Source organism: Diaphorina citri, unplaced genomic scaffold (genome assembly GCF_000475195.1).
Source record: "Diaphorina citri unplaced genomic scaffold, Diaci psyllid genome assembly version 1.1 scaffold2507, whole genome shotgun sequence".
In the NCBI taxonomy this organism is placed as follows: Eukaryota; Metazoa; Arthropoda; class Insecta; order Hemiptera; family Psyllidae; genus Diaphorina; species Diaphorina citri.
In genome coordinates, this window is record NW_007379928.1 from 35,955 (window position 1) to 63,203 (window position 27,249).

General features: G+C 37.5%; 2 protein-coding genes and 2 long non-coding RNA genes across 5 annotated transcripts in view; 2 read left to right on the forward strand and 2 right to left on the reverse strand.

Annotated features, from left to right (window-relative positions):
- LOC103519051 (DNA-directed RNA polymerase II subunit RPB1-like) overlaps positions 1-5,796 on the forward strand; it is a 22,271-nt gene extending 16,475 nt beyond the window's left edge. The window contains exons 2-3 of one of the 2 annotated variants that reach the window (XM_026830671.1): positions 4,234-4,685; positions 4,897-5,796. In XM_026830671.1, coding sequence (XP_026686472.1) covers positions 4,331-4,685; positions 4,897-5,303 — 762 coding nt within the window. In that variant the 5' untranslated portion in view covers positions 4,234-4,330 and the 3' untranslated portion in view covers positions 5,304-5,796. Of the gene's footprint in view, positions 1-4,233; positions 4,686-4,886 lie in introns of both variants that reach the window. The other variant, XM_026830670.1, reaches the window with a different exon arrangement.
- A 978-nt stretch (positions 5,797-6,774) lies between these two features.
- On the forward strand, positions 6,775-8,451 carry LOC113471486. The gene is made up of 2 exons (XR_003394167.1): positions 6,775-6,903; positions 7,555-8,451. It is a non-coding gene; the product is annotated as an uncharacterized LOC113471486 (long non-coding RNA).
- Positions 8,452-15,091: 6,640 nt separating this feature from the next.
- On the reverse strand, positions 15,092-15,617 carry LOC113471485. The gene is made up of 2 exons (XR_003394166.1): positions 15,557-15,617; positions 15,092-15,185 (listed from the first exon to the last, which is right to left on the reverse strand). It is a non-coding gene; the product is annotated as an uncharacterized LOC113471485 (long non-coding RNA).
- A 290-nt stretch (positions 15,618-15,907) lies between these two features.
- On the reverse strand, positions 15,908-26,841 carry LOC103519052 (transcriptional repressor CTCFL-like). Its single transcript, XM_026830669.1, has 9 exons — positions 26,680-26,841; positions 25,344-25,444; positions 24,929-25,007; positions 24,403-24,512; positions 23,561-23,867; positions 23,006-23,146; positions 20,947-21,132; positions 16,392-16,559; positions 15,908-16,018 (listed from the first exon to the last, which is right to left on the reverse strand). Exons 1-9 carry the CDS (start codon positions 26,815-26,817, stop codon positions 15,908-15,910), a joined length of 1,341 nt encoding a protein of 446 aa, XP_026686470.1. The 5' UTR covers positions 26,818-26,841.
- Positions 26,842-27,249: the final 408 nt, after the last annotated feature.

Here is a 27,249-nt window from a genome sequence, read left to right on the forward strand (position 1 = left end):
CTGTTGGAGGGTGGTTGATGTAATGAATTTAGACATAAAGTCATATCACGATATCTGTAGAGGTGGTTATTGTTTTTGTAATGAAATGAACTTTTTTTAGATTGATGGATCATGGATGGACCTTTTTCTTTTCTTCTCTCTTCTTCTGGTTCTGCTTCTTCTTTCTTTTCTTCTTCTTCTTCTTCTTCTTCTTTTCTTTTCTCTTCTTCTTCTTCTTCTACTACTACTACTACTACTACTACTACTACTACTACTACTACTAACTACTACTACTACTACTACTACTACTACTACTACTAACTACTACTACTACTACTACTACTACTACTACTCTACTACTACTACTACTACACTACTACTTTCTTCTATCTCCTTCTTCTTCTTCTTCTTCTTTCTTCTTCTTCTTCTTCTTTCTTCTTTCTTCTTTCTTCTTCTTCTTGTTCTTCTTTCTTCTTCTTCTTCTTCTTAAAAGCACCAAATGGAATCCAGTCAATTATACGTACAAATTTCGTTGGTACCTAGGTACTTATTGGTGGAGATATCTACACCTACAGCACCACATACTGTCTGTATGTTATTGATATTCAAGTAATGTTATTAGTGGAGATAGTCTGATTCAATTTTATACGCCAGGAGTGTCATTGGTGAAAAGTTCTAGAACTTCCCAGTCATTAGTAGCGAATCTCTAGTCCCAAGCTGGCGTTCCCATAGAAGGACTTATCCAAACCTGGTCGACCTATATATCAAATTAAAGATCTTTTTACCAGGAACACGAATGTGGTGGTGCAAATTTTGTCCAGAAAACCAAAAAGCCTGGTGAAAGGTGAAAGAAAGGCATGTTTCGCATGTCCCGGCACGCGCAGAGCTTCGTCCTATAGCTCTTGACGTTCGCGCGCTTTCCGGCACGCTTCAACCGTTCTCCTCATGACATCAGAAATAACCTTATCCAAGGTGAAAGAATTTTATTTTATTTATTATGGGACTGGTTGCTCCTCTCCCAAGAGAGTATGCAATTAACACTGCGACCTCTGTAGATCTATTGTGACCAGTATTTTTTCCCCTGCCCAAGCTGCTATACCCTGGCCTTGATGGAACCTAGAAGTACCCTCATTGGTATATTTCAACCTCCCCAGTTTCTCTAAAATTCACCTGTAGCACCTCTAAAGAGTCTGCACACTCAGGTTTATTCCAGAGAAAATCTGTGAGTTCATCTACTATCCCATTAAGAGGATACCAAGAGGTGCCTAGGCCAGAGAGCTACTTGGGGCCCCCGAACTGAAGGGGTCTAATGAGGGATGAGGGGTTTGATAGGTCTGTTATCCCAAGGCCTTGATGTAACCTAGAAGTACCCTCACTGGTATATTTCAACCTCCCCAGTTTCTCTAAAATTCACCTGTAGCACCTCTAAAGAGTCTGCACACTCAGGTTTATTCCAGAGAAAATCTGTGAGTTCATCTACTATCCCATTAAGAGGATACCAAGAGGTGTCATCGAGGCCAGAGAGCTAGTTCAGGGCCCCTAAATCGTAGGGGTCTGATGAGGGATATTCAGGTACATAATTATGTCGTTGTACCCTACTTCCTGAGACGGACTTGACCATAGTCCCATTCAGGTACCCTCAAAAGAGCCAGTGTTATTGTCTGTGGCTTGACAGGGCTGGTTTTGTCTCAGTTTTACGTCCTCCAGCGAGACAGACATAAGAAGCGTAGTCGCGCCACTTTTCGTAGCGCGGAGTCGCGCGATGCTGCCTGAAAATCCAAACCTATGAAAATGATAGAGTCATCTCAGGCCAGCCGCTCACTATCAGGTACACCTGATCCTGATCAGGTCCGCCTGTCAGATCTACCTGATACCTGATGAGCACACACACTATCAGGTAGACCTGATGCCTGGCTGGCCTCACAGATCTCTCACTGGAGTTACGCGACTTACTTAGGTCTCCCAGAGTGTGAGAGGTTTCTATCATTTTCATAGGTTTGAACTTTCAGGCGACTTCGGACGACTAGTCACGCGTCTACTCTTCCAATTTGCGGCAGGCCTACCTTTTTTTTCCACCAGGCAGTGTCATAAATTATTGCAGCACATCAAACGAATAGTTAGACAAGAAAATATGGTAGGTAGGTACATAGATAGTTGTAGGTACCTATTTCTTTTTCGATTTGGACGTCACCTCCCAATTACCTACGGCCTACACAATGACATCATATCTGAGATAATGATATTAATTTATGTTCTTGTACTCAACACGCGTTAAACATAATATACCTAGCTGGTTTGAATAATATGGCAAACATAATAAAACCCAAGTCCTGTATACATACTATACATGATATTCTAGAGCACACACACTATCAGGTAGACCTGATGCCTGGCTGGCCTCACAGATCTCTCACTGGAGTTACGCGACTTACTTAGGTCTCCCAGAGTGTGGGAGGTCTCTATCATTTTCATAGGTTTGAACTTTCAGGCGACTTCTAGTCACGCGTCTACTCTTCCAATTTGCGGCAGGCCTACCTTTTTTTTCCACCAGGCAGTGTCATAAATTATTGCAGCCAGAGTGTGAGAGGTTTCTATCATTTTCATAGGTTTGAACTTTCAGGCGACTTCGGACGACTAGTCACGCGTCTACTCTTCCAATTTGCGGCAGGCCTACCTTTTTTTTCCACCAGGCAGTGTCATAAATTATTGCAGCACATCAAACGACTAGTTAGACAAGAAAGTATGGTAGGTAGGTACATAGATAGTTGTAGGTACCTATTTCTTTTTCGATTTGGACGTCACCTCCCAATTACCTACGGCCTACACAATGACATCATAATATATCGGTCCCTCAGACAGTCTGAAAAGTAATGAAGTCGAGTGCTTTTTCCGTCACACACGTTCCCGCGGTCAATAGGTCTTAGGTCTCTCAGATGGCCCGAACGTGAGAGACGGGTGTTATGCCTGCCGTTCACGCTCAGGCGGCCTGAGCATGAATAGCCGGCCTTAGATTTGTGATCAGGTCGATCAGGCTGATCAGTTTCCTAGAACCAGATTTCGTGTCAGGGTCATATATCTGAGATAATGATATTAAATTTATGTTCTTGTACTCAACACGCGTTAAACATAATACCTATATGTTTGTATACCTAGCTGGTTTGAATAATATGGCAAACATAATAAAACCCAAGTCCTGTATACATACTATACATGATATTCTATTGTATAGGTACAAGTTGTCGCTAAACATACAGGGTGGTCAAAACAATAGTTTCAAGTAGGTATGTAGCTACTCAGAAATTTCCCATGACTTGGGCTCATTAAACCTGGGGACTTGGGGAATTGTTAGTCAAAATTCCTTTCAAATGTAATTTTTGAAGTTTTTTTGAAATGAAAACACGATCACTGATCACTGGCTTCCTTGAACCGAAATTAGTGAACCTTTGATTTCATCTTCAATTGATTTGAAAAATCATTTCCATTTCTCCATTTATGCAAAATTCATGTCTGTCTATTTCAAGATAAGACTGTAGAACCGGCCATTACCATTAGTGTTACAAATCCGAAAATGGTTCGCTGCTCCCCGTATGTTTGTATGTAGAAGACAATGGTAGAATAGTACACTAGGCATGTACTAACAAGTATATACTACATTTACATGAACTGCCTATGTCTACTTTTACTATTCCAAGTTACAAGGCAGTACCTTCAACATTTCATATTTCAACAGCCAGAAATCCGAAAATAGTTCGCTGCTCCCCCTATGTTTGTATGTAGAAGACAATGGTAGAATAGTATCTACACTAGGCATGTACTAACAAGTACTACATTTACATGAACTGCCTATGTCTACTTTTACTATTCCAAGTTACAAGGCAGTACCTTCAACATTTCATATTTCAACAGCCAGGTCATTAACGATTCTCCTCTCTAAATATCATCTCCTCCAATCTGTTTACAGAATGTACCAGTAACACTCGTCTGAACTCAACACATCTCACTAGATATGGGGGACGATGGCTATGGTGATGGAGGTGGATGGGGTAGTAACAACAGCTACGGAGGCAGTAACAACAACTATGCGGACAGCTACAACAACTACTCCTACAAGAACGATGACAATGACTACATGAACAAATACAGCAGCTACAACAATGGCTACGGAGGTAGCAACAACAACTATGCGGACAGCTACAACAACTACTCCTACAAGAACGATGACAATGACTACATGAACAAATACAGCAGCTACAACACGCGGTCAAACTTTCTTGACTTGGCGGGGCGGAGCGCTACCGCGCTCCTTAATGTACCAGTAACACTCGTCTGAACTCAACACATCTCACTAGATATGGGGGACGATGGCTATGGTGATGGAGGTGGATGGGGTAGTAACAACAGCTGCGGAGGCAGTAACAGCTACGGAGGCAGCAACAACAACTATGCGGACAGCTACAACAACTACTCCTACAAGAACGATGACAATGACTACATGAACAAATACAGCAGCTACAACAATGACAAGACCGAAGACACGAGGAGTTACTCGAGATCGTACGAACCTTCCAGTAAAGCTTACGAGCTTTCCAGTAAGTCTTACGAAGACTCGTCGAAAACATACGAGCCTCCAAGCAAAACGTACGAAGAACCAACTAAAACATACGAGCCTTCGAGCAAAACGTACGAAGAGCCAACTAAAACGTACGCGAAGTTACTCGAGATCGTACGAACCTTCCAGTAAAGCTTACGAGCTTTCCAGTAAGTCTTACGAAGACTCGTCTAAAACGTACGAGCCTCCCAGCAAAACGTACGAAGAACCAACTAAAACATACGAGCCTTCGAGCAAATCGTACGAAGAGCCAACTAAAACGTATGAGCCTCCAAGCAAAACGTACGAAGAGCCCACAAAAACGTACGAGCCCTCGAGAACAACCGAGGAGCCCACAAAAACATACGAATCTTCTACGAAGGTTTCCGAAGAGCCAACGAAAACAACCGAGCCTTCACCGAAAGTCGTCGATGATCCCCGAAGTAATAACGAGGAGACGCGAAGTGAATCGGCTCCTCCCGCCGCTGTGAGTTCGGAATCTCATCTCCCCAAGACTGAACAGCCCACGGCAGAGAAGAAATCAATACTGGAAGAGTTGGCAGATGAAGATGATGATGATGACGACGACGATGATGAGGATTTGAAATTCAATAAGAACGGCCCCAATGATAATATAACGGTGACAACGGCGGAGATCAACACGCCCCCTGGTGTCTGTGATCATAAAGCTCTCGCTGTTCTGCTGGGTGGTGTAAGTATCTTTTCCTTTAGTTGAAATGTAAAATATTTGACGGTTCGTTGAACAAAAGGTACATTGAGTGGAGCATGCTTTGAACGGATAGTGGGAACGGAGATTTGAAGCCATTATACTCTTGGACAATACCACCTATTGAGTAGGTAGCCTTATTTGTTTGAGAATGCATGTCATTTTAATTGAACCCAAACATCCAATCCAATGTGCTCCAATTAAATTTAATTCGTTCAATTGAAAAAATCGACTCAAGACTTACAATGGCCAAGTCAATTGTGAGCCTTGCTTTGTCAGTACTTCTATTTACCTTGCCAGTGTAAGCAGTGTTTGAGTTAAGTGGAGATCAAAGATCAAAAAAACTTTAAAAAGCCAAGTGCAGTATGGACGGATCATACAATTTTTAATTAAAGAAAGTGGAAAAACTAATTGAATAAATTCAGCGATACGTGTACCTACCTAACTAAAATTTTAGTGGACCTTAAACTACAAAATGCTTTAATGCACAGTACAATATTATCTTCAGACTAACATAAATTGATCATAAAAAAAAATGACATCGAAAAAAATCAGTTTTTCCTCTTCGGTGAGTTAACCAGATTTTAGCATTCTCTCCCTAAAAATCGTTAGGTAGCTTACCTATTTTCAAATTTAGATATTTTCATTCCATTTTTTTTATCATGCACTTATTCAAGTAGTTACTTCTTCGTACATGTACATTTTTTTTAAGGGGTTTGACAGAGGGAACTGTAACTGCTCTGGTCTTATCGTCCCGAAATCGAAGAGAGAAGGAAGACAGGATAGCAGAAAGCCAGCCGTTCCGAGAACGAACATTATCCCATCAGGAGAGGCTCAATCAAAACAATCAAAATCAAATGCTCAGTTTTATCAAAACGTTGCGCATGGAAAATATTTGGTTGGGAGGCCATCTGTGCAATCGCTTGCTGTTGGTTTTTTCCCGGCCACATTCAGGCTGGGTGAAGTCAATGTGAGAAGGCCGGTAGCTTGTCACCGACTGGAGGGTAAAACCTCGCTCACTATAAACCTCTATAACAGTGCCGTTATCCTTTGAAAAAAAAAAGAAAAAAAATCTTTTGGCGTTTTCGTCTGTTGACGACTCATATCGTCAAAAGTTCTCAGCCTAAAAGCAACAGACTGTAGATGGTAATGCTGTGAGATACATGCAAAGAGAAGAATGGTTGATCATCTTGTAGCGTCCAGATTCTCTCGTATTTATCTCTTCTAAACATTCTAAACCCACTATTAAAATATCCCAAATCACTTTACACGCTGATCTGTAAGATGTGTTGTTAGGTCAGTAATCTTAATCTTAATCTGTTAACTGGTGGAACTCAGTAGCCTGGTTCAAGTTTATGTTTGAACCGAGTTTAAGGCGCCTTTATATCTCGCCTTCTTCAGTAAAACCAGTTTGATTGTGTGACCCACTCTGAGATGCACAACTTAATCGGGGTTAAATGAAATATTTATTTTAACGAGTGTGTTATTTCATAACATGTTGCGAGTGTGTTATTTCATGAAAGACCAAGTGATATGGTCGGTTACAGACGAGACGGTTCAAGAAGGAGGAATAGGATATGTCCAGTGTGGGTAACCGAAATTTTAATAGGTCTCTGAACCTTTTCCCCCTTTTTATTAAGCGAATTCCAAGCTTTAATTTGCGTTTAGTTTGTCTGTTTCGCACCAATTCTCGAATGGTTTGTCATTTTATTTTACGTATTTTCATTTTATTTACGTTCGTTGTTGATTTTCTCTTGTTTTCAGTTCCGAGACACAACCGTTGGATTCAATGGATGGAAAGAAGCCAGGAGAGGATGACGATTGTCTTCTCAACGTTTTATCATTCTGTGTAACATGTTGCGAGTGTGTTATTTCATAACATGTTGCGAGTGTGTTATTTCATAACATGTTGCGAGTGTCATTTCATAACATGTTGCGAGTGTGTTATTTCATAACATGTTGCGAGTGTGTTATATCATAACATGTTGCGAGTGTGTTATTTCATAACATGTTGCGAGTGTGTTATTTCATAACATGTTACGAGTGTGTTGTATCATAACATGTTGCGAGTGTGTTATTTCATACCATGTTGCGAGTGTGTTATTTCATAACATGTTGCGAGTGTGTCATTTCATAACATGTTGCGAGTGTGTTATTTCATGAAAGACCAAGTGATATAATGGTATGGTCGGTTACAGACGAGACGGTTCAAGAAGGAGGAATAGGATATGTCCAGTGTGGGTAACCGAAATTTTAATAGGTCTCTGAACCAACAGGAAAGGTACTCGTGTAATCGGACCAATAGTAAGCTTCCCTTCGGTAGTGATAAATCCAAGTGTGTGTTTCTTCCATATAGCTGTCTAATCATCGCGCTTCGTTTCAGTGGCCTATGGCCGGGTCCATAAAGTGAGTCAGAACTCGGTTTAATTTTTGTATGAAGCAATCTGATTGGTTGATTTCAAAAAATTCAGCCAATCAGATTGGTGGATACATAAGTTTAACCTAAATGGTGTTTATACTAACTTTGTGGACCTGGCCATTCCACAAACGACTGCACTACCCACTTTTTACATGGTTTTATTACTCCTCGCGCAGTTAAAAAATATTATAGGATTTGATTTTCAGGCTATTAATGGCCTTATAGACGTTGTAGTAAGTAAATTCATGTACATAGCAAGAATTAGATAACAATAGCAACAAGCAAGATTTGGATTGGTGACTTCTAAGTTATGTCTCCAAAGGTGACTACAAAAACATAAGGTCTTCCGTCCTGTTTATTTGTCTGACAAAATTCTCCCCTCCCTATGTTTAATTTCTTACGGATAAAATTTTTGGGAAATTGTTCTAGTCGGGTCTAAATTATTTAGTTTTTACTTTCCTTTTAGTTAGACTTGTATCACTTATGTATTGTACATATTATTTATCTGGTAGGTATGTACCTACCTGTTTTATATACGGTATGAAATATTATGTAAATATTAAATCGAATGCCTTCCCCCATAGGTTCTCTTGTATTTGAACACCAAATAGATTAGACGGGTTACACCTAGGTACTTCATATTATTTGCTTTCATACACGAGTGCAAAGTCAATAAGTATTCTCGTAAATTGATATAGTCAAACCTGGATAGATGAGAAACCTAGATATTTTAGAAAATGTTTACATATAAATTCTCTTCATTTCTTGCAATTTTTTTCATTTATTATTATTTTTTTTTCAACTGAAAAGAAGAAAAAAACCTCTATAACCTAGGAAAACTAGTTGGTAACTTGAGTTCTTAACTGGTCAGGTTTGACTGAATGAATATGAAATATCTGAAAATTATTATTAATTTTTTTCAACTTTCTATTGACGAAAGAATATCATCAATGAATTTTTCGATGTTATCAGACAAATATGCTATTGAATAGCAATTTTATTACCGATATCAATTGCTAATAGCGATAGATAGGTACTTCATATGACTATGATATCAATATCAACTTTTAATATTCAGGAGTTCCAATTCAAATAACCAGACAAGATAATTATGTATGAACAAATCATAGGTACTGACTAAATGTTGTGTGATATTTCTCAGCGACGCATAGTCTCAATTTTATTTTCTGTGTGGGTAGATACAAAATTTACTCATGATTCAAAGTTATACTTCTATATACATTTACCTACTGAAAATTTCCAATGTTCCAGTGATGCCAACTCTTGCGGGGCACAGTTTGGCAACCTCTGATTTGAACTTGAAGGCCAAACATAAAAAAACCATATCCCACATTCTAATAGATAATATATTATTCTAAACCAATAAAATTGTGCCTAACTTTATACTTAGTCTAAAACTATGCTTTTATTGAACGTAGATTGCGATTCATTCAAATAAATTCATTCAAATGTACTGTATGTAGGAAGGAGGTAGGCAACAGGCCTTGGTAATAGTTGTATTTTTCTTTCGGATACGGAACCGATTCTGGTGGCGCGAGGGCACAGTTTGGCAACCTCTGATTTGAACTTGAAGGCCAAACATAAAAAACCATATCCCACATTCTAATAGATAATATACATATTATTCTAAACCAATAGAATTAATTGTGCCTAACTTTATAGTCTAAAACTATGCTTTTATTGAACGTAGATTGCGATTCATTCAAATAATTATGTGTGTATGTACTGTATGTAGGAAGGAGGTAGGCAACAGGCCTTGGTAATAGTTGTATTTTTCTTTCGGATACGGAACCGATTCTGGTGGCGCGCCATCTTAGGTACCATTTTAGCATACCTATTTAATATTTGGACTGAAAAAGATTGGGTTTATTGATTGGTTCTTCTAAAATCTTCTAGATATTATACATATAGGTAGGTATCTACCTACCTGTCTACTTTTTTTTACAATTGTTTAATTGTAGGGTGTCTCTAATGACAAAATTATTGTGTAACTTGTAGGGTACCGGGTACCTACTTGTAATTACAAATTATTATTGTATAGATAAGGTAATTATATTTATATTTACGCTGCATGTTATTAGCATTAGCAAACGCTAAGTGATATTTTTCTCATTCAGTTAATTTATTTTTCCATCCATAGAGGATAACATAGGGACATTGTAATTTTGCAAATTATACATATAGGTAGGTATCTACCTACCTATCTACTTTTTTTTACAATTGTTTAAATGTAGGGTGTCTCTAATGACAAAATTATTGTGTAACTTGTAGGGTACCGGGTACCTACTTGTAATTACAATTATTATTGTATAGATAAGGTAATTATATTTATATTTACGCTGCATGTTATTAGCAAACGCTAAGTGATATTTTTCTCATTCAGTTAATTTATTTTTCCATCCATAGAGGATAACATAGGGACATTGTAATTTTGTATTCTTGCTATTTTTTTAAACGAATTTAGAAATTCAAAAAAGAGAAAAACTGTAAATTAAAAAGAATAAATAAATATACCTTTATTGAAACGTTTTATGTAGTTTTATAAAAACGGATTTAGTCTTTTTTCTTTTTCTTCTTCCATTTCTAGTCGTTTAGGATATCATGATGAACGTTGCTCAACTGTTCTAGCGTATTTAACACTGCAAAAATACTTGTGAATGAAAAAGTAGATACCAGCCTAGTTAACTTGGACGGTAACGCGTCTGACCTATAAGAGCTAGGTCGTTGGTTAGATTCTCGGAGCAGCTGGCTTTCTGTTATCCTATCTCCCTTCTCTCCTCGCTTTCGGGACAATAAGACCTTAGAAATTAGAATTCCCTCTATCAAACCTCTTTAAACAGTAGAGATTCAGTAGGTACTAGAAATAAAATAAAAACAACATTCGTCATTTGCAATATTGTTCAATTTTCACACGATAGGTATAATTTTAAATAAAATTACAATTACATAGCAAATAAAATCTCATGAACGAACGCTGATTAAAAAAAAAAACCTAGTGTGAACATCACACGACTTTTTATTACATTTGCGGGATTATAAATTGGAAATATTTTCGTACAGATAACTGTCAATTCGTGACCAGCACTTCAGTGGCTTGGTGGTTTAGCGGCCAAGACACTCGCCTGGTAATCAGGAGGGCGTGGGTTCAACCCCAGCCGAGGTAACCGTACCAATATTATTATATTACCCGTAGGTCTGGCTGGGGGACTTTAAACAGGGAGTAGACCAGCTTAGTCTGACTTAAAACAGGGAGAATACCAGCCTGAAATGTACTTTGCTAAAGAAATAGCAAAGGCATCCACTCGTAAAATTTTGAAGCCAAAACTAAATGTCAATGGAGCAGTTGCAATTGGGAAAATAGGTATTATTAATAAGTGGTCGTTCCTACTTAAAAAGTAGTGAAAAATCCAAATCTGAGGTCAAAACTCCGAAAAAATAACTGTACAGGCTTACCAAAGAAGTCAAATTTGAGGTAGGTAGGCTAAAATGAAGACACTCAATTCAATCACTATAGGGAGACTGGGAGAGATGATTTTGATTAAATTTTTTGTACACGGGTGGGGCAATCACCCCAGGGCTGATAGAGAGGCTGACGAAAAACGCCGACCCGCCGGAGAAGGCGAAGTAAAAGAAGACTATAGTGAAGATTAGGCTTACAAAAGAAGTCAAATTTGAGGTAGGTACTAGGTAGGCTAAAATGAAGACACTCAATTCAATCACTATAGGGAGACTGGGAGAGATGATTTTGATTAAATTTTTTGTACACGGGTGGTATTAGTGGAAGATGATTGGTATTTCTAAACGTAGCAAGTAGGAAGATAAATAGTTTCCCTTTGTAAATAACTCTCAATAAAATGGAAAGTAGGAAGTTATGTACAATACAACAATACATAGAGAGTTAATTTCATAGGACAAAATACATAGAAAGTAGTAATGATAATACATGTAATACTATGGATAAAATAATATACAGGTGTGTACAACACATGGCAACAGGTGATTACATTTGAAGCTAGGTATGATAATACTTGGTTATGGATAAAATAATATACAGGTGTGTACAACACATGGCAACAGGTGATTACATTTGAAGCTAGGTATGATAATACTTGGTATAGTTCATACTGATTACAGTGATTACAATCCAGGAATCAAATTTCAATCAATCAATGTACAAAATAATACAAATTTCAATCGTTGCCAGCCTAGTTGGCTTGGTGGGTAGCGCGTTCGCTTCGATTCCCGTTCGGCGCGAATATTACTCGAAACAGATAAGGTTTCGTTCTCGGAACGGCTACCTTACCTTTTTCCTATCCTGTTTTCCATCTCTCTTCGCTTTCGGGACGATCAGACCTTAGCAGTTACAGTTCCCTCTCTCAAAGGTGGCACGGGGGTAGTGTCTATTATGTACCAATGATTGGTTTGATGTTTTCCTCGTCTTCTTCTTCATCCTCTTCATCGAAACCGAAACAGTTGTCCATACCTACAACACACGAGAGAAAACCATTAATCAAGACTCAGTTGAGTGCATATCAAAACAGCCTATAATGCCTATATCATGTCGCACATCTAATGGAAAAATATTTTAATTTTGCAAAGTTCTTTCTGGTATAACACCCAGCGCTGATTTCATCCCCCAAATACCCACCAGAATACCTACATATCCTGTATCGTTCCATTTATTCAACGGGTCGATTCACAAGGCCTCTAAACCACACTCTGTCCAGGTATTTTTTCTCGTCTTCAGAGTGCATATCAAAACAGCCTATAATGCCTATATCATGTCGCACATCTAATGGAAAAATATTTCAACTTTGCAAAGTTCTTTCTGGTATAACACCCAGCGCTGATTTCATCCCCCAAATACCCACCAGAATACATACATATTCTGTATCGTTCCATTTATTCAACGGGTCGATTCACAAGGCCTCTAAACCATTTCTGTCCAGGTATTTTTTCTCGTCTTCTACCTTTTGGTCTCACACCATCCACTTTTAGTTCAAACATTTTCTTGGCAATTCTCTGCTCATCCATTTTCTTTACATGGCCATACCATTTCAGTCTAGATCTTTCTATTCTATGTTGTAGTTTTTCTGTCCCGACCATTGATCTTATATTTTCGTTCCTTATCCTGTAAACTTGGATGAGAAAACTGTTTGAGGTGAGTGCATGAAAAAAAAAGTAACACACCTTTTAATCAAATGTAATGTTTGCCAATGTAACCTCACAGTGAAGCACATTCTGAAAGATTGCTGTAAATACCAAAATATTAGGAACCCTAACAATCTACATGCCTGTTTAAATAATGATCCTACCTCTGTCCTTAACTTTATTAAAATGACCAAACTAAAAGTGTAAATCTTCCCCTCTCAGTGTATATAACATTTGCAGGATAGGTACTCATGTAATCGGACCAATAGTAAGCTTCCCTTCGGTAGTGATAAATCCAAGTGTGTGTTTCTTCCATATAGCTGTCTAATGATCGCGCTTCGTTTCAGTGGCCTATGGCCGGGTCCATAAAGTGAGTCAGAACTCGGTTTAATTTTTGTATGAAGCAATCTGATTGGCTGATTTCAAAAAAATCAGCCAATCAGATTGGTGAATACAAAAGTTTAACCTAAATGGTGTTTAAACTAACTTTGTGGACCTGGTCATTCCACAAACGACTGCACTACCCACTTTTTACTCCTCGCGCAGTTAAAAAATATTATAGGACTTGATTTTCAGGCTATTAATGGCCTTATAGACGTTGTAGTAAGTAAATTCATGTACATAGCAAGAATTAGATAACAAAACAATAGTAACTAGCAAGATTTGGATCGGTGACTTCTAAGTTATGTCTCCAAAGGTGACTACAAAAACAAAAGGTCTTCCGTCCTGTTTATTTGTCTAACAAAATTCTCCCCTCCTGTGTTTAATTTCTTACGGATAAAAATTTTCGGATATTGTTCTAGTCGGGTCTAAATTATTTAGTTTTTACTTTCCTTTTTTTACCTAGTTAGACTTGTATCACTTATGTATTGTACATATTATTTATCTGGTAGGTATGTACCAACCTGTTTTATATACGGTATGAAATATTATGTAAATATTAAATCGAATGCCTTCCCCCATAGGTTCTCTTGTATTTGAACACCAAATAGATTAGACGGGTTACACCTAGGTACTTCATATTATTTGCTTTTATACACGAGTGCAAAGTCAATAAGTATTCTCGTAAATTGATATAGTCAAACTTGGATAGATGAGATGAGAAACCTAGATATTTTAGAAAATGTTTACATATAAATTCTCTTCATTTCTTGCAATTTTTTTCATTTATTATTATTTTTTTTTCAACTGAAAAGAAGAAAAAAACCTCTATAACCTAGGAAAACTAGTTGGTAACTTGAGTTCTTAACTGGTCAGGTTTGACTGAATGAATATGAAATATCTGAAAATTATTATTAATTTTTTTCAACTTTCTATTGACGAAAGAATATCATCAATGAATTTTTCGATGTTATCAGACAAATATGCTATTGAATAGCAATTTTATTACCGATATCAATTGCTAATAGCGATAGATAGGTACTTCATATGACTATGATATCAATATCAACTTTTAATATTCAGGAGTTCCAATTCAAATAACCAGACAAGATAATTATGTATGAACATATCATAGGTACTGACTAAATGTGTGATATTTCTCAGCGACGCATAGTCTCAATTTTATTTTCTGTGTGGGTAGATACAAAATTTACTCATGATTCAAAGTTATACTTCGTGTGAACAAGTTTGTTTAAAGAGTACAAATGATTTTAATAATGTCCACCTCGAAATGACGATACTAAACTTTTTTATGTCGCTAGTTGGAATCGAACCAAAGCACCCCAGATTACAAGTCCAACTCTGTTTAACGTCACCCTATGACTGCTAAGGTTTTTAGTGGCAGGGGTTTCACCTTCCATTTAGCGACAGGTTACCCCGCCCCCTCCAGGGTTTATACGCGTTTCCCGGAACGGAATTCCATGACTATTCCAGAAAACTAGGAGGCGGAGGTGCTTAAAAATCAGTTAGATTACTCCTTCATTTAAATAAAATATGCAATATGCAGAACGTCAAGGGATAGGAGGGGGAATGCGCCGCAGGCCGTTTTTCCGAAAAAACTCGATATTTAATTTGAACATTTTTAATTTTGACCGGGTGGCAAATTCCATGACTTTTTAAGGGTTTATTTAAATTTCCACCATTTTCCATTACTTTTTGGCCGATTTTTAGATTCCAGGTTTTCCAGGTCGCGTATGAACCCTGTCCTCACATGAACCTTGCCCAGGCTGAGTATATAAATCAAATGCCTAAGTACACTAACCTGTCTCGCCATGTTCATTGATTGTAGCTCCCATTCCCATGAGAGAGGAAGCAGGTACTACGGCCACATTCTGCTGAGTACCATCCTCGGATTGAACCTGTTAGGGGAGAAATATTACAATTTTAATAATTTTGTGTACTCGTACGTTAACATTTTGGGGGCTTCACAGTTTTATTGTACATACTGAGATCAACTAGATCAGTAGATATAAATTTCTTTTTACACTTGTAAATTCAACCATTAGTTACTCGTAGCTTGGAGGGTGGCACGTCTGCGTTGTAACCGCTAGGTCGCGGGTTTGATTCCCGCCAGGGACTGATTTTCTCCTTTCTTCTATTCTGTCCTTAGTCTGTCTTTGATTTCGAGACGATAATATCTCCGTTATAACAGTTCCCTCTTCTATCAAACTTTTTTTTTTTTAACAGGGTGACCCAAATGTTTTTTCAAATAGTGTTGTTGTTGTCTTACCTGTATGACTTCGAGTACCACATACTGATGTCCATCATCCTCTCCTCCCCCCTCTTCCTTTGGCCGATTTTTAGATTCCACGTTTTCCAGGTCGCGTAGGTATAAACCCTGTCCTCACATGAACCTCACCCAGACTGAGTATATAAATCACACTAACCTGTCTCCCCATGTTCATTGATTGTAGCTCCCATTCCCATGAGAGAGGAAGCAGGTACTACGGCCACATTCTATTTAAACTTCCACCATTTTCCATGACTTTTTGGCCGATTTTTAGATTCCAGGTTTTCCAGGTCGCGTATAAACCCTGTCCTCACATGAACCTTGCCCAGGCTGAGTATATAAATCAAATGCCTAAGTACACCAACCTGTCTCCCCATGTTCATTGATTGTAGCTCCCATTCCCATGAGAGAGGAAGCAGGTACTACGGCCACATTCTGCTGCGTACCATCCTCGGATTGAACCTGTTGGGGGAGAAATATTACAATTTTAATAATTTTGTGTACTCGTACGTTATCATTTTGGGGGCTTCACAGTTTTATTGTACATACTGAGATCAACTAGATCAGTAGATATAAATTTCTTTTTACACTTGTAAATTCAACCATTAGCATAGTTACTCGTAGCTTGGAGTGTGGCACGTCTGCGTTGTAACCGCTAGGTCGCGGGTTTGATTCCCGCCACGGGCTAATTTTATCCTTTCTTCTATTCTGTCCTTAGTCTGTCTTTGATTTCGAGACGATAAAATCTCCGTTATAACAGTTCCCTCTTCTATTCAACTTTTTTTTTTAACAGGGTGACCCAAATGTTTTTCAAATAGTGTTGTTGTTGTCTTACCTGTATGACTTCGAGTACCACATACTGATGTCCATCATCCTCTCCTCCCCCCTCTTCCTCCTCCTCTGTCTCCTCCCCCTCCTCCTCTTCTTCATCATCAGGTATCACCTCCACTTTGTGTCCGTCTATGATGTGTACCTTCTTCTGACGACCTAGCTTCAGCGCCACCTAGTGAGGGAACATGGAAATAATGTTTTTTTTTTCAATAACAAAAAATAATAAACATTATTTTAAGAATTTTACATGAAAATCTCTACAATTATAGCTACACAAAGCCACTATCACTATCTATCCCCTCCACTATTTACCTGGTAAGGTCTCTCGCCAGTATGACTCCGCATGTGGTTTCTCATCTTGCTCAGCTCCACACTGGCATAGTCACATATGATGGTTAATGTTAATACCTTCGATATACAATATTTTCACCAGTTACTTGCTGTATGCTCACCTGTTACTCGTTATATTCTCACTTGTCACTCGTTATATTCTCACTTGTCACTCGTTATATTCTCACCTGTTACTCGTTATATTCTCACCTGTTACTCGTTACTCGTTATATTCTCACCTGTCACTCGTTATATGCTCACATGTTACTCGTTATATGCTCACTTGTCACTCGTTATATTCTCAACTGTTACTCGTTATATTCTCACCTGTTACTCGTTATATTCTCACCTGTTACTCGTTATATTCTCACCTGTTACTCGTTATATTCTCACCTGTTACTCGTTACTCGTTATATTCTCACCTGTCACTCGTTATATGCTCACATGTTACTCGTTATATGCTCACTTGTCACTCGTTATATTCTCACCTGTCTTAATACCTTCGATATACAATATACATCTAAGGAGGTATGGTCTTCCTGGGATATAAGAATGGGTAAAAGGCAGAGCGGACTAAGTCCAAAAATTGACTTTCCGAGTTATTTATAATCTATAAGTATTGTTGGAGCACAAAAAGATCTACTTTTTATATTGGTCGCGAACTTCACTTTAGTGTTGTATTGAAATGAGAGCAAAAACAAAATGGCTATCTCTATTTAAACTTTGACTAGTCCCAAACTAACTTTGACTCCATTTATCTCAAAACGCTTTTTTTTGGACTTGGTCTGCTCTGCCTCTTAGCCATTCATATGTAATCTGGGTTCCGGCACCACCCAACGATTGGCACAGCCCTGTCCTATCTTAGGAACTATCAGAACCTGAAAATCCCCAGCCGTTCAAAAGACAAAGGGGTAACATAGGACTTCTGGGACATACTGTACATACAGGGGGTTCATAAAGAGTATTACCCCTTAACTTTTGACTGATATACAGTGTGTATTTGAACTCATTTTCAAAACCTTGAATGAGACCCTATTCTTCTGCCTGAGATAGGGTAAGTGTACCATTTATTCGCCCACCTAAAAAACGTACCATTTATTGGCCCACCTGTACCATACGCCACATAAGTCTGAGTAAGCCTAAAATCTTTCTGCAAAGAATCAGTATAAGTCTACAATCCTTTTGCAGAAAATCAGTATAAGTCTAAAATCCTTTTGTAGAAAATCAGTTTAAGTCTAAAATCCTTTTGCAGAGAATCAGTATAAGTCTAAAATCCTTTTGCAGAGAATCAGTTTAAGTATAAAATTATTTTGCTGTATTTAAAAAAAAAAGTTTGAGGGAGGGAACTCTTACTGCTATGGTCTTATCGTCCTGAAAGCAAAGAGAGAAGAAAGACAGGATAGGAGAAAGCCAGCCTTTCCGAGAACGAACCTTATCCGTTTAGGATAAAATTCAGTCCGGGCGGGAATCGAACCCGCGACCTAATAAAATTATTTTGCTGTATTTTTTTAAAAAAAAGTTTGAGGGAGGGAACTCTTACTGCTATGGTCTTATCGTCCTGAAAGCAAAGAGAGAAGAGAGGATAGGAGAAAGCCAGCCTTTCCGAGAACGAACCTTATCCGTTTAGGATAAAATTCAGTCCGGGCGGGAATCGAACCCGCGACCTAGCGCTTACAAGGCAGACACTATTCAGTACTCACCTTTTGGGACTGGTATAGTTACAGTAGTTACACATATGGGCTGGGGCTACCACTTGCTTCTTGTTTAGTTTGCTTAGCTTGGGTTTTTCGTCTGCATCTTCTTCTATTGTCTGAAAACCAATAACATACACAATGGGGATTATTTCTATCTCAAGTATCCACTGCAGCCACTAAGATTAAATGTGGTTAATTTCGGAGCTCAGATTGATTAACCAATCCAATTAGAGATATAGACTAACTTTATATACAAAATTTTCACCAGTTACTTGCTGTATGCTCACCTGTTACTCGTTATATTCTCACTTGTCACTCGTTATATTCTCACCTGTTACTCGTTATATTCTCACTTGTCACTCGTTATATTCTCACCTGTTACTCGTTATATTCTCACACGTAGGAATTCATCTTTCATGCTAAATGTTTCCCCAAATGCATAACCACTATTTGTGTACGGTTCTTTAGTACTTTTTTTTGTTGCAAGAAAAAATCATTGTTCTTAAAATTTTATATTTTGCCCTAAAAATGCTTAAAATATGGCAAAATAACTTAAATATGCTTAAAATATGGCAAAATCAGACTTTTTATGGCATTTTTCCAAATTTCGCTAAAATATGGCAAAATAGTATGGCGCCATGGCAATTGTTGCAAGAAAAAATCATTGTTCTTAAAATTTTATATTTTGCCCTAAAAATGCTTAAAATATGGCAAAATCAGACTTTTTATGGCATTTTTCCAAATTTCGCTAAAATATGGCAAAATAGTATGGCGCCATGGCAATATGGCATTTGAACTTCCTTGGTCATCAAACAAGGTAAGGAATACAAGATATGTTACCTGATCGCAATGATAACACAGATAAGGTTTCTGATCTATATTATTAACATGTGAGACTCTATTGTATATTTACCTGATCGCAATGATCACACAGATAAGGTTTCTGATCTGTATGTATTAACATGTGAGCCAATATTTTCTTTAAAGGGGGAAATCATCTCAGTTTCCCAAAAGGCAAATATGACATTGGTTGTAAAATGTAAATTCAACAAACTAATTCCAGTAATTTCAATGAAAATACCATTTTGGTTGTAATGTAAAATTCAACCTAGTTCTCCTAACATAGAATGGCTACACATCACTTTACCTGAACAAGCTGCTTCTTATCACCCCCCATACTCTCCATCTGCATGTATTCTTCTCCTCCCTCGTCTACTGTTTCTGCCTGTGGGTCAATACGTTGCACAACAGTCATGATCACATGTGAGACTCTATTGTATATTTACCTGATCGCAATGATCACACAGATAAGGTTTCTGATAGCTATATGTATTAACATGTGAGACTCTATTGTATATTTACCTGATCGCAATGATCAAACAGATAAGGTTTCTGATCTGTATGTATTAACATGTGAGACTCTATTGTATATTTACCTGATCGCAATGATCACACAGATAAGGTTTCTGATCTATATGTATTCACATGTGAGACTCTATTGTATATTTACCTGATCGCAATGATCACACAGATAAGGTTTCTGATCTATATGTATTAACATGTGAGACTCTATTGTATATTTACCTGATCGCAATGATCACACAGATAAGGATTCTGATCTATATGTATTAACATGTGAGACTCTATTGTCTCACCTGTTACTCGTTATATGCTCACATGTTACTCGTTATATTCTCACCTGTTACTCGTTATATTCTCACCTGTTACTCGTTATATTCTCACCTGTCACTCGTTATATTCTCACCTGTTACTCGTTATATGCTCACATGTTGCTCGTTATATTCTCACCTGTTACTCGTTATATTCTCACCTGTCACTCGTTATATGCTCACATGTTACTCGTTATATGCTCACATGTTGCTCGTTATATGCTCACCTGTTACTCGTTATATGCTCACATGTTGCTCGTTATATTCTCACCTGTTACTCGTTATATTATCACCTGTTACTCGTTATATTCTCACCTGTTACTCGTTATATGCTCACATGTTGCTCGTTATATTCTCACCTGTTACTCGTTATATTCTCACCTGTCACTCGTTATATGCTCACCTGTTACTCGTTATATGCTCACCTGTTACTCGTTATATTCTCACCTGTTACTCGTTATATGCTCACCTGTTACTCGTTATATTCTCACTTGTTACTCATTATATGCTCACCTGTTGCTCGTTATATTCTCACCAGTTGCTCGTTATATTCTCACCTGTTACTCGTTATATGCTCACCTGTTACTCGTTATATTCTCACCTGTTACTCGTTATATGCTCACCTGTTACTCGTTATATTCTCACTTGTTACTCATTATATGCTCACCAGTTGCTCGTTATATTCTCACCTGTTACTCGTTATATGCTCACCTGTTACTCGTTATATTCTCACTTGTTACTCATTATATGCTCACCTGTTGCTCGTTATATTCTCACCAGTTGCTCGTTATATTCTCACCAGTTGCTCGTTATATTCTCACCAGTTACTCGTTATATTCTCACCAGTTGCTCGTTATATGCTCACCTGTTGTTCAATGAGTTCAGAATCAGGATCATGCAGTGTCATATGTCTCAGCAGATTACCCTTGTGTCGGAATGCTTTCTTACATTCGGGACACTTGTGTGTTTTCTCTTTAGGTGAGGGCGGAACATAGTGAGGATTGTGATAGAGGTTCACATGGCGCTTGAGTAGCTGCTTCTGACGGAACGTCTGGAACGTATGAGAACACAAGAGAATTAAGTATCATAAACCGCAAATATGTTGCGAAAACGCGAAAAGTCACAAAAAAAAAACGGGAGTTTGGTGTTAGATAGGTAAGCAAACTTTTCGATAATTTTAATTCTATTGGAAGTATTGGAGTTATACAAACAAGTTATTTTTTTCCCCCAGTGTCCTATTCAGGGTTTATACGCTTTTCCCGGAATGAAATTCCATGACTATTCCACGACTTTTCCAGACAATTTCCGTGAGTTTTCCAGGAAATTAGGGGACAGAGGTACTTAAAAATCAGTAAGATGACCCCTTCATTTAAATAAAATATGCAATATGCAGAACGTCAAGGAATATGAGGGGGAATGCGCCGCAGACCGATTTTTGGAAAAACTTGATATTTAATTTGAACATTTTTAATTTTTGACCGGGTGGTAAATTCCGTGACTTTTCCAGGTTTTCTTTAAATTTTCACGATTTTCCATGACTTTTTGGCCGATTTTCAGATACCATGACTTTTCCAGTTTTTCCAGGTCGCGTATAAACCCTGCTATTTAAGTATTTACAAAAGATGTTTAAATTAAATAAATTCATTAATACATAGTTGTTCTAAGTATGTCATCAACAGAGAAGTTCAGAATATGGCACTTATTTTGGGAAAATATGGCATTTATTTTTTCAAAACATGGCAAAATAAGCGATTTTTTAGAGAATCAGAGGCAAATGTTTTACATTTTTCCTTGGAACGTCAAATAAAAATTGAATTTTCAACGTTTTAAAATATTTTTTCACTATTTTGACTTCAGATTTGGATTTTTGAGGACTTTTTACGTAGGAATTCACCTTTCATGCTAAATGTTTCCCCAAATGCATAACCACTATTTGTGTACGGTTCTTTAGTACTTTTTTTTGTTGCAAGAAAAAATCATTGTTCTTAAAATTTTATATTTTGCCCTAAAAATGCTTAAAATATGGCAAAATAACCTAAATATGCTTAAAATATGGTAAAATCAGGCTTTTTATGGCATTTTTCCAAATTTCGCTAAAATATGGCAAAATAGTATGGCGCCATGGCAATATGGCATTTGAACTTCCTTGGTCATCAAACAAGGTAAGGAATACAAGATATGTTACCTGATCGCAATGATAACACAGATAAGGTTTCTGATCTATATTATTAACATGTGAGACTCTATTGTATATTTACCTGATCGCAATGATCACACAGATAAGGTTTCTGATCTGTATGTATTAACATGTGAGACTCTATTGTATATTTACCTGATCGCAATGATCACACAGATAAGGTTTCTGATCTGTATGTATTAACATGTGAGACTCTATTGTATATTTACCTGATCGCAATGATCACACAGATAAGGATTCTGATCTATATGTATTAACATGTGAGACTCTATTGTATATTTACCTGATCGCAATGATCACACAGATAAGGATTCTGATCTATATGTATTAACATGTGAGACTCTATTGTATATTTACCTGATCGCAATGATCACACAGATAAGGATTCTGATCTATATGTATTAACATGTGAGACTCTATTGTATATTTACCTGATCGCAATGATCACACAGATAAGGATTCTGATCTATATGTATTAACATGTGAGACTCTATTGTATATTTACCTGATCGCAATGATCACACAGATAAGGTTTCTGATCTGTATGTATTAACATGTGAGACTCTATTGTATATTTACCTGATCGCAATGATCACACAGATAAGGATTCTGATCTATATGTATTAACATGTGAGACTCTATTGTATATTTACCTGATCGCAATGATCACACAGATAAGGATTCTGATCTATATGTATTAACATGTGAGACTCTATTGTATATTTACCTGATCGCAATGATCACACAGATAAGGTTTCTGATCTGTATGTATTAACATGTGAGACTCGAGATGTCTCTGACTAGATGACGCATACGGACACAGTTCACATTTCCAGCACTTCTCCCCCTCATGAGATTTACAATGGAGCTGAAAACAAAAAAGAAATTGACATACAATCCAACTTGGATTAGTAAACTGTTTGAGGTGAGTGCATGAGTAACACACCTTTTAATCAAATGTAATGTTTGCCAATGTAACCTCACAGTTAAGCACACTCTGAAAGATTGCTGTAAATACCAAAATATTAGGAACCCTAACAATCTACATGCCTGTCTAAATAATGATCCTACCTCTGTCCTTAACAAAAAAAAACTTCAAGTTGGAAGAACCAAGTAGGGTTCCCATGAACGCTGCCGAGTTCCCTTGCTCAATACCTAGTGGAAGGATATCCTTTTTTTTTTTCAATAACAAAAAATAATAAACATTATGTTAAGGATTTTACATGAAAATCTCTACAATTATAGCTACACATAGCCACTATCTATCCTCTCTACTATTTACCTGGTAAGGTCTCTCGCCAGTATGACTCCGCATGTGGTTTCTCATCTTGCTCAGCTCCACACTGGCATAGTCACATATGCTGCACTTGTGTGGTTTCTCATGCGTGTGTTTGTATCGTACATGTCTGACCAGCTCCCCGGACGTGGTGAACCGAGACTCGCAGTACTTGCACTTATGTGGCTTCACCCCGGTGTGAGTATTGATGTGATTCTGAAGAGAGGCGATAGTCTTGAAGCCACGCTCACACACAGAACACTTGTGTGGACGCTCCTCTGAGTGTGACTTCAGATGACGCGCTAGTAGATACCTGACGGGGGAGAGAGCATAAGTATAAGCTTAAAATCATTTTGCAGAGAATAAGTGTAAGCCTAAAATCTTTCTGCAAAGAATCAGTATACGTAAGTCTACAATCCTTTTGCAGAAAATCAGTATAAGTCTAAAATCCTTTTGCAGAGAATAAGTTTAAGTCTAAAATCATTTTGCAGAAAATAAGTATAAGTCTAAAATTCTTTTGTAGAGAATCAGTATAAGTCTAAAATCCTTTTGCAGAAAATCAGTATAAGTCTAAAATCCTTTTGCAGAGAATCAGTATAAGTCTAAAATTCTTTTGCAGAGGATAAGTATAAAATTATTTTGCTGTATTAAAAAAAAAAAAAGTTTGAGGGAGGGAACTCTTACTGCTATGGTCTTATCGTCCTGAAAGCAAAGAGAGAAGAAAAACAGGATAGGAGAAAGGCAGCCTTTCCGAGAACGAACCTTATCCGTTTAGGATAAAATTCAGTCCGGGCGGGAATGGAACCCGCGACCTAGCGCTTACAAGGCAGACGCTATTCAGTACTCACCTTTTGGGACTGGTATAGTTACAGTAGTTACACATATGGGCTGGGGCTACCACTTGCTTCTTGTTTAGTTTGCTTAGCTTGGGTTTTTCGTCTACATCTTCTTCTATTGTCTGAAAACCAATAACATACACAATGGGGATTATTATATTTCTATCTCAACTATCCACTGCAGCCACTAAGATTAAATGTGGTTAATTTCGGAGCTCAGATTGATTAACCAATCCAATTAGAGATATAGACTAACTTTAAGGAAAGGAGGAATTTTTTAATTGTGTTAAGCATATTTAAATGCTTGTCACAAACATCGTTCCCCGATTATTTCACCTAGATAAATTTTATGACATCACTTGGACTCGAACCACCAACCTCCAGATCCAAAGTCCAACGCGTTAACAACTGCACCACTGAGGTTGGTGACTAACTTTAATCTCAGAGAATTAGACTAAATTTAATCTCTACATGTTGTGCAAAGAGCGAAGGGTTATTTATTATTATGTACTTAGGTACTTATAATTTAAGTACTCACCGATGGTGCTTCTTCTCCAATTGGATCCACTTCATCTACCTCCTCGAAATCATACACCGTCAGATCTTCTTCTTCCGACTTGGCATTAAATGTGGTTAATTTCGGAGCTCAGATTGATTAACCAATCCAATTAGAGATATAGACTAACTTTAATCTCAGAGAATTAGACTAAGATTAAATGTGGTTAATTTCGGAGCTCAGATTGATTAACAAATCCAATTAGAGATATAGACTAACTTTAATCTCAGAGAATTAGACTAAATTTAATCTCTACATGTTGTGCAAAGAGCAAAGGGTAATTTATTATTATGTAGGTACTTATATTTAAGTGCTCACCGATGGTGCTTCTTCTCCAATTGGATCCACTTCATCTACCTCCTCGAAATCATACACCGTCAGATCTTCTTCTTCCGACTTGGTAAGTTTCTTGGATAAAGGTTTTGGTTTGGGTCGGGGTTGAGGTTTCTTCATCTCCACATGTTCTGGATCTGGGTTGATGTCTTGCTCGACAGAAATCTGATGGAAAAAGAACAAAATGTAATAACTAATTATCCCCAGACAAAGAAGATCATTTAGTTCTAAGCAAATTGTGCTTGTGATGGATTGATTTAAGAAATATAAACGTGGCGTAGATGAATTGGAAGATGACAGGAGTGTTGTGCAATAGAAGGATGAATTATCCTCAGACAAAGAAGATCATTTAGTTCTAAGCAAATTGTGCTTGTGATAGATTGATTTGAGAAATATAAACGTGGCGTAGATGAATTGGAAGATGATAGGAGTGTTGTGCAATAGAAGGATGAATGTGAGATTGAAAGGGAAAATACACAAGACGGTTGTCAGACTTGCCATGATCTACGGTGAGCATTATCCTCAGACAAAGGAGATCATTTAATTCTAAGCACATTGTGCTTGTGATGGATTGATTTAAGAAATATAAACGTGGCGTAGATGAATTGGAAGATGACAGGAGTGTTGTGCAATAGAAGGATGAATGTGAGATTGAAAGGGAAAATACACAAGACGGTTGTCAGACTTGCCATGATCTACGGTGAGAAGACATGGGCAATGAAGAAGGTACACGAGAAGAGGTTGGAAGTAGCTGAAATGCATATGTTGAGGTGGAGTCTTGGAGTGACTAGGATGGACAGAATAAGGAATGAAGTGATCAGAGACAAGTTAAAAGTGACAGAAGTTACCAAGAAGATACAAGAACGAAGGTTACAATGGTATGGTCATGTGATGAGAAGGGATGAAGATGTTGAGGTGGAGTCTTGGAGTGACTAGGATGGACAGAATAAGGAATGAAGTGATAAGAGACAAGTTAAAAGTGACAGAAGTAACCAAGAAGATACAAGAACGAAGGTTACAATGGTATGGTCATGTGATGAGAAGGGATGAAGATTATATTGGAAAGAGAGTGAGCAGAATAGAAGTGGAAGGACGCAGAGCAAGAGGCAGATCAAAGAAGAAATAGGAGAATTGCGTTAACAAAGATCTGAGTGAGAAGGGATTATCAGTAGACAATGTTCATAACCAAGGCAACTGGAAATTGTTGTCTAAAAATGCCGACCCCACTTGAGTGGGAAAAGGTAAAGAAGAAGAAGAAAGTAAATATTAAAAAAAGTAAACTTCTCAAGTTTGAATGTATGAGACAGAAAAAACCCAAGTAGGAACTTAATAAAATAAATAATAATAATAACAAATAGTGTGAGCAAAATAAATATCCCTTAAGTGTTGAGTGTTCTTACCTGACCAGGCTCTGTTTCATTCTGTTGTACAATGAGTACATAGCTAACTTCACCCGTACTACCCTCAGACGGTACAATGGTCACCGTTTGATATTCACTCGAGTTCAGATCAATCAACTGCTGGGGACCTTCCTCCATGTCCTGTAATGAAGAGGAGAGAGTTAGTATAAGTCTGTGTCAATCAGTGATTATCTTTGTAGTTATTTAGATCTAGGTTATTGAAGACAACAAGGATGAACTTTATTTAGGATAAAGTTTGCCTTAAGAGAGAATCAAACCTCCAATCCAGCACTTACAAGCTGTACTACCTTCCAAACTAACTAGACTAGTGTTGGACATATTTTCAACTTGAAATTTTTAGATGTGTATTTTGCTATTTTCCATTCGGAAACAGGAAACTGAAGAAAAATGAACCCTAGACCTTTAATGGTTGGGAATGTGTCATCTTGGCTTTCCAATGGTTTAGTAGAGGCACAATTGTCAATAAAAGATTTAAAAGACAATAAATACAGCTCCTCTGTATTTATTGTCTTTTATTAAAGTTGAAATAAATTTTGTGAGGGAAGTCTC

Excerpts from the sequence above, each read along its gene's own strand:
- LOC103519052 (XM_026830669.1), bottom strand. The coding sequence starts at position 26,817 with ATGGAGGAAGGTCCCCAGCAGTTGATTGATCTGAACTCGAGTGAATAT. Across the intron at positions 24,513-24,928 it reads TTGGAGAAGAAGCACCATCG|ACAATAGAAGAAGATGTAGA; the intron begins GTGAGTACTTAA and ends ATTGGTTTTCAG. Across the intron at positions 16,019-16,391 it reads TGGTACTCGAAGTCATACAG|GTTCAATCCGAGGATGGTAC; the intron begins GTAAGACAACAA and ends CTCCCCCAACAG.